At 46.0% G+C, this 15,025-nt stretch overlaps 1 protein-coding gene across 1 annotated transcript; it reads left to right on the forward strand.

Annotated features, from left to right (window-relative positions):
- Window positions 1-677: 677 nt before the first annotated feature.
- On the forward strand, window positions 678-10,797 carry LOC135543390 (plastin-1-like). Its single transcript, XM_064970603.1, is given in 18 exon segments — window positions 678-799; window positions 1,270-1,409; window positions 3,257-3,349; window positions 5,640-5,800; window positions 6,116-6,245; window positions 6,499-6,631; window positions 6,712-6,793; window positions 6,946-7,111; window positions 7,325-7,467; window positions 7,563-7,607; window positions 7,609-7,659; window positions 7,748-7,907; window positions 8,608-8,719; window positions 8,951-9,065; window positions 9,505-9,638; window positions 9,728-9,851; window positions 9,985-10,109; window positions 10,234-10,797. Coding segments are annotated over 16 exon segments (1,890 nt in total). The 5' UTR covers window positions 678-799; window positions 1,270-1,409; window positions 3,257-3,279; the 3' UTR covers window positions 10,373-10,797.
- Window positions 10,798-15,025: the final 4,228 nt, after the last annotated feature.

Consider the following 15,025-nt stretch of genomic DNA (forward strand, 5'->3'; position numbering starts at 1 on the left):
GGTTGTTACAGTAAAGCAGTGGGTTGTTACAGTAATACAGTGGGTTGTTACAGTAAAGCAGTGGGTTGTTACAGTAAAGCAGTGGGTTGTTACAGTAAAGCAGTGGGTTGTTACAGTAAAGCAGTGGGTTGTTACAGTAAAGCAGTGGGTTGTTACAGTAAAGCAGTTGGGTTGTTACAGTAAAGCAGTGAGTTTGTGTAATAACGTGCTGTTTTCTCCTTGCATAAAGTTTCATTGTATTGTCTGGCAACATAGCAAGGAAGGTGTGTGTGTTGTGTGTTGTTGTGCAGTGAGTTTGTGTAATAACGTGCTGTGTTTGTCCTTGCATGTGTTTCATTGTATTGTCTGGCAACATAGCAAGGAAGGTGTGTGTGTGTGTGTGTGTGTGTGTGTGTGTGTGTGTGTGTGTGTGAGAGAGAGAGAGAGAGCGTGGAGGGGTATGTACAGCTAGAGTTCTCATTTATTAAACATGGCAGTTAGAAGCCAAACACACCTGTAGCCAACACACACCTCTCCCTCTTACATCTCTCTACAATGTGGTTGTGTGTGTGTGTGTGTGCGCATGCGTGTGTGCGTTCGTGCATGCCGGTGTGTGGTGAAAGAAACTGATGACACAGCTAAAGGGTTAATTGCTAACTCCCAGGCTGGAGTCTCTGGAGGACCACGCCCATCCCAGAGTTCAATGGGCCGAAGGTCTCTAGTCCTCCGCTGCTTCGGTCAAGACAGCGAGCGAGAAGACACCTGACCACCTCTAAACCTCTACCAAGCTTCTCCAGCCCTGTCTGATCCTCTCTTCACGGTAAGTCTTCATTTCCTGTTTCAGCTGCTATTTACTACACAAATACAGTAGCCTATGTGGTGCTTTCTGACACTTACAGTATATCAAAGGAGGAAGACTGATTGATCACTGCTTGGCATCGAATGATACGGAGTCTAGGGTCGCAATCAGTCACCAAAGTCTTCTAAGTAGCTGGCGAACAGCGGGATGAAAAATCTAGCAGAACTCATACAGTCTTGTCTCAGCCAGTAGTGTTTATGTTCTGTAATATACTTGTTGCACTTAGTTTGTAAGTCCATTTCTTGCGAAGTAAATGTCTAACTAGCTTCTACTATCATTCATCTGTATATATTTGTAGATTTTTTTTGATCATGTAATTTAGGACACCACATAATAATGAACATAGCAGCTCACAACAACGCAGTTACCTCCGCAGCTGATGTTCATGTGGAGATGGCTGTAAAATAATAAAACTCCTGTTCTCTACCCAGCGCAGCTGAACAACTCCTAGCCTCTGTCAGGCCAGTCGGCAGACCTGCTCTACTCAGCCAGGAGTGACTGAACGGGGAGCAGAGAGACCTTGGTCCCTCTCGTCCAGAACAGAACCAAACAGACACAGGCTTTTCTGAAGGTGTGTTCTGGGGTGTGATCCCCCTGGGGTCAGGTGTGTGGAGGGTCAGCGAGGGGAGCTGTCTGGGTGTGTCAATTCAGTCAATTCAAATTCAGAAATGTGCATCCGAAATCGAATTTCATTTCCCGAATTGACTAAACTTGAATGGAACAGTAGAGAGCTGTGGGATGAAAGTCACTGACGTATGTAGAGTCTACGCTGAGTGTGCCCTCAGAACAGTCTCAGTTTGTCGGGGCATGGACTCTACAAGGTGTCAAAAGCCTTCCACAGGGATGCTGGCCCATGTTGACTCCTATGCTTCCCACAGTTGTTTCAAGTTGGCAGGATGTCCTCTGGGTGGTGGACCATTCTTGAAAAACACTGTTGAGCGTGAAAATCTCAGCAACGTTGCATTTCTTGACACACTCAAACCGATATGCCTGACACCTACTACTGTACCCTGTTCAAAGGCACTTCAGTGTTTTGTCTCCCCCATCCACCCTCTGAATGGCACACATAAACAATCCATGTCCCAATGCTTAAAAATCCTTCTTTAACCTGTCTCCTCCCCTTCATCTACACTGATTGAAGTAGATTTAACAAGTGATCAATAAGGGATCATAGTTTTCACCTGGATTTACCTGGTCAGTCTATGTCATGGAAAGAGCAGGTGTTTCTAATGTTTTGTACACTATTGAGGCCATTCCAGGACACAACACACAACACATATCCTTATTGTCCTCGTATCTCTCCCTCGAGTTAATCAATAACCACACAACTATTTTAATAATAATATATCATCATACAGAACTGCATCATGTTGTCTTTGTGAGCTTAAAGATATGGGCCCGACCTTTTGGGGCTGAGATTGTATGGTTCAATAATATACACTATAAATTGTATGGTCTAATATATAGATTAGATTCTAGATTGTAGACAATCTTTACTCTCTCCTTATTGTAGTTAGCTCTGTATTCTCTGCAGCCTGTGATAGCACACTTATCACTGCTAGAAACCGGTAGATTAGTTTATTGCTCAATACACTGGCAGGTCAATGGAAGCATGAGGTCACAATGGAAGAATGAGGTCACAATGGAAGCATTAGGTCACAATGGAAGCATGAGATCACAATGCAAGCATGAGATCACAATGCAAGCATGAGATCACAATGGAAGAATGAGATCACAATGGAAGAATGAGATCACAATGGAAGCATGAGGTCACAATGGAAGCATGAGGTCACAATTGAAGCATGAGGTCACAATGGAAGCATGTTACCTGCTTGTCATTTTAGCAGTCAAGTTTGTTCTGCAATCGTGTGATTGTTGTGATTTTGCTATTGTAAGTGTTTGTAGGCTTATGTAGCCAAATTGTATCTATGATCGTACGCTATCCATTTGTTTTTTGTTTGATATTTTAATATATAAGAATTAACCAATAATATCATGCCACACCCGGCCATGATTATAGTCACCTGTGTGTCTTTTGACACTATATAAATGAGTCATCCCGCAGTGTTTGTCTTTATACCATGATGTAGACAGCTTGTTTGTCAAAATGTTGGACATTAACATTTCTGCATCTGAGCTCCTAGAGTGTGCGGCTCTCCTTTATTTTATTAAGTGTTCCACTCCGCTAGCCAGCAACTCGCCTAAATGGGTGTGCGCTTCTTTTGCCTCTAGATTGTTCTGCATCTGTACCTTGCGTTTCAATTATAAATATTTCCTTTAATTGTGATGATAAATTGACTGTGTGTGTGTGTGTGTGTGTGTCCGTGTGTGTGTGTGTGTGTGTGTGTGTGTGTGTATGTATGTATGTATATAAATATATATATATATATATATATATATATATAACATAAATATCAGGTAATCTAGATAGACTGTCCAGTATGGCAAAAAAGGTGACCCAGATTTCACGAGAGGACCTGGAGGAGCTCCGGGAGGCTTTCAACAGGATCGGTTAGTTACAGACACACACACACACACAGACACACACACACACTCACACACACATACCTACAGACACCCACAGAGGTTAGAGAGTTAACCTCGAGGTTAGGGAGGTAACCTAGAGGTTAGAGAGGGAGATAGTTAACCTGGAGGTTAGAGAGGTAACCTCGAGGTTAGAGAGGGAGATAGTTAACCTGGAGGTTAGAGAGGTAACCTAGAGATTAGAGAGGTAACCTCGAGGTTAGAGAGGGAGATAGTTAACCTAGAGGTTAGAGAGGGAGATAGTTAACCTGGAGGTTAGAGAGGTAACCTAGAGGTTAGAGAGGGAGATAGTTAACCTGGAGGTTAGAGAGATAACCTAGAGATTAGAGAGGGAGATAGCTAACCTGGAGGTTAGAGAGGTAACCTAGAGGTTAGAGATGGAGATAGTTAACCTGGAGGTTAGAGAGTTAACCTAGAGATTAGAGGGGTAACCTAGAGGTTAGAGGGGTAACCTAGAGGTTAGAGAGGGAGATAGGTAACCTAGAGGTTAGAGAGGGAGATAGGTAAACAGGAGGTTAGAGAGGGAGAAAGGTAACCTAGAGGTTAGAGAGGGAGATAGGTAACCTGGAGGTTAGATAGTTAACCTGGAGATTAGAGAGGTAACCTAGAGGTTAGAGAGGGAGATAGGTAACCTGGAGGTTAGAGAGGTAACCTAGAGGTTAAAGAGGTAACCTAGAGGTTAGAGGGGTAACCTGGAGGTTAGAGGGGTAACCTAGAGGTTAAAGAGGTAACCTAGAGGTTAGAGGGGTAACCTGGAGGTTAGAGGGGTAACATAGAGGTTAGAGGGGTAACCTAGAGGTTAGAGAGATAACCTAGAGGTTAGAGAGGGAGATAGTTAATCTGGAGGTTAGAGAGGGAGATAGGTAACCTAGAGATTAGAGTGGTAACCTAGAGGTTAGATAGTTAACCTGGAGGTTAGAGAGGTAACCTAGAGGTTAGAGAGGGAGATAGGTAACCTGGAGGTTAGATAGGTAAACCAGAGGTTAGATAGGTCATCTAGAGGTTCGAGAGGGATATAGGTAACCTAGAGGTTTGATAGGTATATAGGTAACCTTGAGGTCAGATAGGTAACCTTGAGGTGAGAGAGGTAACCAAGAGGTTAGAGAGGGATATAGGTAACCTTGAAGTTAGATAGGTAATCTAGAGGTTAGAGAGGTAACCTAGAGGTTAGAGAGGTAACCTAGAGGTTAGAAAGGGATATAAGTAACCTTGAGGTTAGAGAGGTAATCTGGAGATTAGAGAGGGATATAGGTAACCTAGAGGTTAGAGAAGGATATAGGTAACTTTGAGTTTAGATAGGTAATCTGGAGATTAGAGAGGGATATCGGTAACCTTGAGGTTAGAGAGGTAATCTGGAGATTAGAGAGGGATATCGGTAACCTTGAGGTTAGAGAGGTAACCTAGAGGTTAGAGAGGTTACCTAGAGGTTAGAGACAGTGACGAGTAGCTAAAAGGTTGCTGGTTTAAATCCAGAACCCGGAGATGACAAGAGGGGAGGGAACTAGTAATGGGCCTCCATTTTGGCCTTGAGCATGGCACTTCATCCATTTACATTACATTTAAGTCATTTAGCAGACGCTCTTATCCAGAGCGACTTACAAAATTCACCTTCTGACATCCAGTGGAACAGCCACTTTACAATAGTGCATCTAAATCATTAAGGGGGGGGGTGAGAAGGATTACTTATCCTATCCTAGGTATTCCTTGAAGAGGTGGGGTTTCAGGTGTCTCCGGAAGGTGGTGATTGACTCCGCTGTCCTGGTGTCGTGAGGGAGTTTGTTCCACCATTGGGGGGCCAGAGCAGCGAACAGTTTTGACTGGGCTGAGCGGGAACTGTACTTCCTCAGTGGTAGGGAGGCGAGCAGGCCAGAGGTGGATGAACGCAGTGCCCTTGTTTGGGTGTAGGGCCTGATCAGAGCCTGGAGGTACTGCGGTGCCGTTCCCCTCACAGCTCCGTAGGCAAGCACCATGGTCTTGTCATCCGGTCATAATACTGTCTTCCTGCCTGCCCATCTCTCTCTCGCTCTGTCTGTCTCTCTTTCTGTCTGTCTGTCTGTCTGCCTGCCTGCCTACCCATCTCTCTCTCGCTCGCTCTGTCTGTCTGTCTGTCTGTCTGTCTGTCTGTCTGTCTGTCTGTCTGTCTGTCTGTCTGTCTGTCTGTCTGCCTGCCTGCCTGCCTGCCTGCCTGCCTGCCTGCCTGCCTGCCTGCCTACCTGTCTGCCTGCCTACCTGCCTGACTGTGTTTCCTCCCATACAGACACTGACAACAGTGGTTTTGTCAGTGACTTTGAGCTGCAGGAGCTGTTCAGAGAGGCTAGTTTCTCCATGCCAGGCTACAGAGTCAGAGACATAGTGGAGATCTTTGTAGCAGGAGACACCAACAAGGACGGGAAGATCAGCTTTGAAGAGTTTGTCTCGGTAAGATTTAAAATACACCGAAGTAAAGACGGTGACAAATGTAGGCACGCATCCACATACACACTCACACAGACACACTCACACAGACACACTCACACAGACACACTCACACAGACACAAAGACACACAGCCACACAGACACATTCACACAGACACACTCACACAGACACACTCACACAGACACTCTCACACAGTCACACTCACACAGACACACTCACACAGACACACTCACACAGACACACTCGCACAGACACACAGCCACACAGACACACTCACACAGCCACATTCAGAGACACGGCCCATCCTGTCTTGTAGATCTACCAGGAGCTGAAGAGTAAGGAGCTCAGTGAGACATTCAAGAAAACCATCGCCAGGAGAGAAGGGATACAATCCTTTGGAGGATTGTCAGGAATCTCCAGCGAGGGAACACAGCACTCCTACTCAGGTAGAGAGAGAGAGAGAGAGAGAGAGAGAGAGAGAGAGAGAGAGAGAGAGAGAGAGAGAGAGAGAGAGAGAGAGAGAGAGAGAGAGAGAGAGAAAAAAAATTGTTTGTGTCCTAATCAGAGAGAGAGAGAGATGAGAGAGAGAGAGAGAGAGAAAAAAAAAAATTGTTTGTGTCCTAATCATGCAAGAACGTGTGTGTGTGTGTGTGTGTGTGTTTGTGTGCGTACGCGTATGTGTGTGTGTGTGTGTGTTAGATGAGGAGAAGGTGGCGTTTGTGAACTGGATCAACAAGTCTCTGGCCAAAGATGAAGACTGTAAACACCTTCTACCCATGAACCCTGATGGAGACAGTCTCTTCAAATCAGTAAAAGATGGGATCCTGCTCTGGTAACACACACACAGGCACAAATATATATACACACACTCACACACACGCTGCTAACATATACTCTGTTTTGTCTTTGCAGTAAAATGATCAACCTCTCCCAGTCTGACACCATCGATGAGAGAGTCATCAACACCAAGAAACAAACCACCTTTACCATGACCGTGAGTTAACACACACACACACACACACACACACACACACACACACACACACACACACACACACACACACACACACACACACACACACACACACACACACACACACAGAGGAAAAATTCAAAACTCTAACTCTCTCTCTCTCCCTTCTCTAGGAGAACCTGATGCTGGCGATAAACTCTGCGTTGTCTATCGGCTGTACCGTGGTCAACATCGACGCCCCTGACCTGATGGCTGGGAAACCCCACCTGGTGCTGGGGCTGCTTTGGCAGATTATCAAGATAGGACTGTTTGCTGACATAGAGATCAGCAGCAACGAAGGTACACATACACACACACACACACACACACATTGTCAAACACATAAACAGCTACAAACATAGTGTCTAATTTAGTTTCAATGTCATATGAGCTTCATGCCCATGTCAAATTATATGACCCCACTTGTAACATCCTGCAACCCTATTGGCTGTTTGTGTGTGTGTGTATCTGTACCACACTGCAAGCCGATTGGCTTATTGTGTTTATTTGCAGCTCTTATTAACCTGCTGTTTGAGGGGGAGGAGTTAGAGCACCTGATGTCATTGTCTCCTGAAGAACTGTTGCTACGCTGGGTCAACCATCACCTTGGCAACGCTGGGGCCCAACCAATCAGCAACTTCAGCCAAGACATCAAGGTAACACACAGACTGTCACTCACGTACAGTCACGCACACACACACACACACTGCAAATATGGTGTTTATGTATTAATGCTGTTATTATACTGTAGGATTCCAGGGCGTATTTCACCCTGTTGGACCAGATCTCACCTAAATGGAGAGGACATAGACGAGATGGCCATTCACATCGATATGACCGGCATCAATGTAAGTGGGTGTGTATTCATATGTGCGTGTTCATGTTTGCATGCGCGCGTGTGTGTGTTGCCCCTTACGTTTGTGTGTGTGTGTATAGGAGCGTGACGACGAACGCAGGGCAGAGATGATGCTTCGCCAGGCAGCCCGTCTGGACTGCAGACAGTTTGTGTCTCCTATGGATGTGGTGTCTGGCAACAGCAAGCTGAACCTGGCCTTTGTAGCCAACCTCTTCAACACACACCTCACACACACACCTGGCCCTGAAGAGGACTAACAGCAACAACATAGACACAGCACTCATAGAGGGTGAGCTGCACACACACACACACTCACACACACACCTGGCCCTGAAGAGGACTAACAGCAACAACATAGACACAGCACTCATAGAGGGTGAGCTGCACACACACACACACACACACACTCACACACACACCTGGCCCTGAAGAGGACTAACAGCAACAACATAGACACAGCACTAACAGCAACAACATAGAGGGTGAGCTGCACACACACACACACACACACACACACACACACACACAACATAGACACACACATAGAGGGTGAGCTCACACACACACCTGGCCCTGAAGAGGACTAACAGCAACAACATAGACACAGCACTCATAGAGGGTGAGCTGCACACACACACACACACACACACACACACACACACTCACACACACACCTGGCCCTGAAGAGGACTAACAGCAACAACATAGACACAGCACTCATAGAGGGTGAGCTGCACACACACACACACACACACACACCCGGCCCTGAAGAGGACTAACAGCAACAACATAGATACAGAACTCATAGATCGTGAGCTGCACACACACACACACACACACACTCTTTCTCTCTCTCACACACACACACACACACACACTCTTTCTCTCTCTCTCACACACACACACACACACACTCTTTCTCTCTCACACAAAGACACAGCAAACTGTAATATGTGTAATGTTGTCCTAACAGGAGAATCCAGAGAGGAGAAAACATTCAGGAACTGGATGAACTCTCTGGGAGTTGCTCCCTATGTCAACCACCTCTACTGGTACAGTAACCACACACACACACACACACACACACACACACACACACACACACACACACACACACACACACACACACACACACACACACACACACACACACACACACACACACACACACACACACACACACACACACACACACACACACACACAGAGAGAGAGAGAGAGAGAGGGTATACATGTGTGTGTGTTAATGTTTGCATGTGTTGATTGGTGTGTGTGTGTTACAGTGACCTGTGTGATGCGGTGGTGATTCTCCAGTTGTATGAGAAAGTCAACGTCCCTGTAGAGTGGAAAAAAGTCAACAGACCTCCATACTCTGCACTGGGCAGTAACATGAAGAAGGTACACACACACATACTTTATTTGAATCCACCAATCAAATTGACAAAAAAGGATCCCAAACATGTCAAAGGTCCATGTATGCGTGGCACTCCAGGGTACAGAAAGCACCTACTTCTCCAAACAGCCTGGCTGCCCACGACAGCTGAAACAGACCAGTACCTAGCCACTGGCTTTGCCCTAGTTTTTGTCAGGCTTCTCAGCAAAGGCCTGCTCCATGTAGCTGTCCAATGAGCAGCCCACTTCCAAAACAAGCACCTCCCCTTGGCCTCACACACAACAATAATATCTTGCGTTCCTGGCGCACACACACACACACACACACACACACACACACACACACACACACACACACACACACACACACTCTCTTTTATCAAAATATTGTTGATGAAAATACAGAGGATTTCCAGGCATTGTGTTGGTGTGTCTGTGTGTGTAGTTGGAGAACTGTACCTATGCGGTGGAACTGGGTCAGAATAAAGCTCGATTCTCATTGGTGGGAATTGGAGGAGTGAATCTGAACGAGGGAAGTCCCATGCATACACTGGCTCTGGTCTGGCAGCTGATGAGGAGGTATGTACAGTACAAACACACACCTTTCCTTTTCACTTTGACATCTCTCTCACCTCTTACTATCCCTTTATCATCCCACCCCCCCTCAGGTACACTCTCCAGGTGTTGTCTGATCTAGGAGATGGGGAAAAGATTGGAGACCAGATCATAATCAACTGGGTCAACACTCAGCTCAAAGAGGGAGGCAAGGACTCACAGATCAGCAGCTTCAAGGTGGGTGTGTACGTGTGTGAGTGTGCAGTGCACATTGTGTGCACGTGAACAGCTTTAATGTGTGTGTGTGCGTGAACAGTTTTAATTTGCATCTGTGTGTGTGTGTGTGTGTGTGTGTGTGTGTGTCCTGCAGGATAAGCTGATCAGTACTAGTCTCCCAGTGATAGACTTGTTAGACACCATCGCCCCCAAATCTATCAAAGAGGAGCTGGTGAAGAGAGGGGAGCTCAGCGATGCAGACAAGCTCAACAACGCCAAGTAAATAACCCCTGACTCTTAACCTCTGAACTCTAAATGACCTCGACCCTCAACCTCTAACTTCTAACTGACCTCTATCCTCTGACCCCTGAGCGGACTTCCCTTCCCTTTTGTCTTCCTGTAGGTACGCTATCACGGTATCCAGGAAGATTGGAGCCCGTGTCTACGCTCTGCCTGATGACCTGGTCGAGGTGAAACCCAAGATGGTTCTGACTGTGTTCGCATGCCTGATGGGGAGGGGCATGAAGAAAGCTGACGGCTGAACACACACACACTCAGACACACTAACATACACTAACAGCCTGTCCCAATTGGCTCCTTACCCTTTACCCTCTTCCTGTCTCCTGCACATCTAGTCTGTGATTAGATCAGTGTATAGAATCAGAGCGCAGGTGATTGTTCATTAAACATTTATTTCATACTGATAGAAAGCGAGCGGTTATGTGCCTAGTGTGCTCAAGGAGGCACTGATGGATAATTTTAATATCTCTAAATATGTTAATGTATTAATTCATTCTGTGGAAAAGAAACAACAGAATAGAATTATAAATCTATGTAGTCGAGGGGACATGAACCCTTTGGTTTCAATCACAAACACACCTTACAGAACTAACAGTACAGACACACTACAGACCTGTAAATGTTGTGTAATTCTCTTGACTTACTAAACTCAATCGACTGAAGATAATATCCTGGCAGCCTGACATTTTGTTCATGCAAATTGTGTGTGGGAGGGGTGGTGCATTTTTGAATACTTATTTATTTTTATTTTTTTTCACCTTTATTTAACCAGGTAGGCTAGTTGAGAACAAGTTCTCATTTGCAACTGCGACCTGGCCAGGATAAAGCTTAGCAGTGTGAACAGACAACACAGAGTTACACATGGAGTAAACAATTAACAAGTCAATAACACAGTACAAAAAAGGCGAGTCTATATACATTGTGTGCAAAAGGCATGAGGAGGTAGGCAAATAATTACAATTTTGCAGATTAGCACTGGAGTGATAAATGATCAGATGGTCATGTACAGGTAGAGATACTGGTGTGCAAAAGAGCAGAAAAGTAAATAAATAAAAACAGTGTGGGGATGAGGTAGGTGAAAATGGGTGGGTTATTTACCAATAGACTATGTACAGCTGCAGCTGTACATAATTTTTGTAATTCGTTCCAGTCACAGGCAGCAGAGTACTGGAACGAAAGGCGGCCAAATGAGGTGTTGGCTTTAGGTATGATCAGTGAGATACACCTGCTGAAGCGCGTGCTACGGATGGGTGTTGCCATCGTGACCAGTGAACTGAGATAAGGCGGAGCTTTACCTAGCATGGACTTGTAGATGACCTGGAGCCAGTGGGTCTGGCGACGAATATGTAGCGAGTGCCAGCCGACTAGAGCATACAAGTCGCAGTGGTGGGTGGTATAAGGTGCTTTAGTGACAAAACGGATGGCACTGTGATAAACTGCATCCAGTTTGCTGAGTAGAGTGTTGGAGGCAATTTTGTAGATGACATCGCCGAAGTAAGTTTGGCGGCGTGAGTGAAGGAGGCTTTGTTGCGGAATAGAAAGCCGACTCTTGATTTGATTTTCGATTGGAGATGTTTGATATGAGTCTGGAAGGAGAGTTTACAGTCTAGCCAGACACCTAGGTACTTATAGGTGTCCACATATTCAAGGTCGGAACCATCCAGGGTGGTGATGCTCGTCGGGCATGCGGGTGCAGGCAGCGATCGGTTGAAAAGCATGCATTTGGTTTTACTAGCGTTTAAGAGCAGTTGGAGGCCACGGAAGGAGTGTTGTATGGCATTGAAGCTCGTTTGGAGGTTAGATAGCACAGTGTCCAAGGACGGGCCGGAAGTATATAGAATAGTGTCGTCTGCGTAGAGGTGGATCAGGGAATCGCCCGCAGCAAGAGCAACATCATTGATATATACAGAGAAAAGAGTCGGCCCGAGAATTGAACCCTGTGGCACCCCCATAGAGACTGCCAGAGGACCGGACAGCATGCCCTCCGATTTGACACACTGAACTCTGTCTGCAAAGTAATTGGTGAACCAGGCAAGGCAGTCATCCGAAAAACCGAGGCTACTGAGTCTGCCGATAAGAATATGGTGATTGACAGAGTCGAAAGCCTTGGCAAGGTCGATGAAGACGGCTGCACAGTACTGTCTTTTATCGATGGCGGTTATGATATCGTTTAGTACCTTGAGTGTGGCTGAGGTGCACCCGTGACCGGCTCGGAAACCAGATTGCACAGCGGAGAAGGTACGGTGGGATTCGAGATGGTCAGTGACCTGTTTGTTGACTTGGCTTTCGAAGACCTTAGATAGGCAGGGCAGGATGGATATAGGTCTGTAACAGTTTGGGTCCAGGGTGTCTCCCCCTTTGAAGAGGGGGATGACTGCGGCAGCTTTCCAATCCTTGGGGATCTCAGACGATATGAGAGAGAGGTTGAACAGGCTGGTAATAGGGGTTGCGACAATGGAGGCGGATAGTTTCAGAAATAGAGGGTCTAGATTGTCAAGCCCAGCTGATTTGTACGGGTCCAGGTTTTGCAGCTCTTTCAGAACATCTGCTATCTGGATTTGGGTAAAGGAGAACCTGGAAGGGCTTGGGCGAGAAGCTGCGGTGGGGGCGGAGCTGTTGGCCGATATTGGAGTAGCCAGGCGGAAGGCATGGCCAGCCGTTGAGAAATGCTTGTTGAAGTTTTCGATAATCATGGATAATAATCATTCGATAATCATGGATTTATCGGTGGTGACCGTGTTACCTTGCCTCAGTGCAGTGGGCAGCTGGGAGGAGGTGCTCTTGTTCTCCATGGACTTCACAGTGTCCCAGAACTTTTTGGAGTTGGAGCTACAGGATGCAAACTTCTGCCTGAAGAAGCTGGCCTTAGCTTTCCTGACTGACTGCGTGTATTGGTTCCTGACTTCCCTGAACAGTTGCATATCGTGGGGACTATTAATCATAAACACATATAATAAAACCCATTTAATAAACACGTGTTTATGACTCCCATCACCCGGGACTGAGAGAAATGTTTACCGGGAACAGAGGACAACAAAGGAGAACTGTGTGATTTGATGCATGGTCCCAACTTCCATCTCACTAACAATGCTGGGATGTGATTTAGTTCATTTAATTCATAGTTACATCTTCCCCTCTCGCCTCACTCCCACATTTCAACTGGCAGTGATAATTACTGTACCACAGATACAGCTCTTGTGACGATCGTCTGAAGAAGTAGACCAAGGTGCAGCATGGTAAGTGTTCATGATCTTTAATATTCAGAACACCAATCAATAACAACCATCACGTTCTGCCAGCTTCACAGAGCTAACAAAAAAAACAAGATCCCACAACATAGGTGGGAAAACAGGCTACATAAGTATGATTCCCAATCAGAGACAACAATAGACAGCTGCCTCTGATTGGGAACCACACTCGGCCAAAACCAAAGAAATACAAAACACAGAATGCCCACCCCACATCACACCCTGACCTCACCAAATAGAGTTAGAAAACGGATCTCTAAGGTCAGGGCGTGACAGCTTTTTTGGGCTGAGCCTCAGAAGGGAGAAACACAAACGGCAACATTTTGGAGCCAAACACTGATGCTCAGCCTGATAATGGAAATAAACCACACAAGACCTACAAGCTCTTAGAATATATACACAAGATAACTACAAACTCTTAGAATATAAAGAACCAGTCAAAAAGTTTGGACACACCTACTCATTCAATAGTTTTTCTTTATTTTTACTATTTTCTACATTGTAGAATAGTGAAAACATGAAAACTATGAAATAACACATGCAATCATGTAGTAACCAAAAAGGTGGTTTTACAAATTTTATATTTGAGATTCTTCAAAGTAGCCACCCTTTGCCTTGATGATTGCTTTGCACACTCTTGGCATTCTCTCAAACAGCTTCACCTGGAATGCTTTTCCAACCGTCTTGAAGGAGATCCCACATATGCTGAGCACTTGTTGGCTGCTTTTCCTTCACTCTGCGGCCCAACTCATTCCTTACCATCTCAATTGGGTTGAGTTTGGGAGATTGTGGAGGCCAGGTCATCTGATACAGCACTCAATCACTATCCTTCTTAGTCAAATAGCCCTTACACAGCCTGGAGGTGTGTTGGGCCATTGTCCGTTTGAAAAACATAGTCCCACTAAGCACAAACCAGATGGGATGGTGTATTGCTATAGACTGCTGTGGTAGCCATGCTGGTTCAGTGTGCCTGCAAACTTGATGATTGAGTTGGAGGCGTGCATGGCCACGCAGCCAAGAGTGAACAGGGAGTACAGGGGAGGGCTGAGAACGCACTCTTGTGGGGCCACAGTGTTGAGGATCAGTGGGGTGGAGAGGTTGTTTCCTACCCTCACCACCTGGGGGTGGACCATCAGAAAGTCCAGGACCCAATTGCACAGGGCGGGGACGAGACCCGGGGTCTCCAGCTTAATGATGAGTTTGATGGGTACTATGGTGTTAAATGCCGAGCTGTAGTCAATGAACAGCATTCTTATAAAGGTATTCCTCTTGTCCAGATGGCAGTGTGCAGTGTGATGGCGATTGTGTCGTTTGTGGACCTATTGGGGCGGTAAGCAAATTGGAGTGGTTCTAGGGTATCAGGTAGGGTGGCGGTGATACCATCCTTGACTAGTCTCTCAAAGCACTTCATGATGACAGAGGTGAGTGCTACGGGGTGATAGTCATTTAGTTCAGTTACCTTAGCTTTCTTGGGAACAGGAAAAATGGTGGCCATCATGAAGTATGTGTGCACAGCAGAATGGGATTGGGATGGGTTGAATATGTCCGTAAACACACCAGCCAGCTGGTCTGCACATGCTCTGAGGACACGGCTAGGGATGCTGTCTGGGCCGTCAGCCTTGTGAGGGTTAACACGTTTAAATGTTT

The sequence above is a fragment of the Oncorhynchus masou genome, chromosome 7 (genome assembly GCF_036934945.1).
Source record: "Oncorhynchus masou masou isolate Uvic2021 chromosome 7, UVic_Omas_1.1, whole genome shotgun sequence".
In the NCBI taxonomy this organism is placed as follows: Eukaryota; Metazoa; Chordata; class Actinopteri; order Salmoniformes; family Salmonidae; genus Oncorhynchus; species Oncorhynchus masou.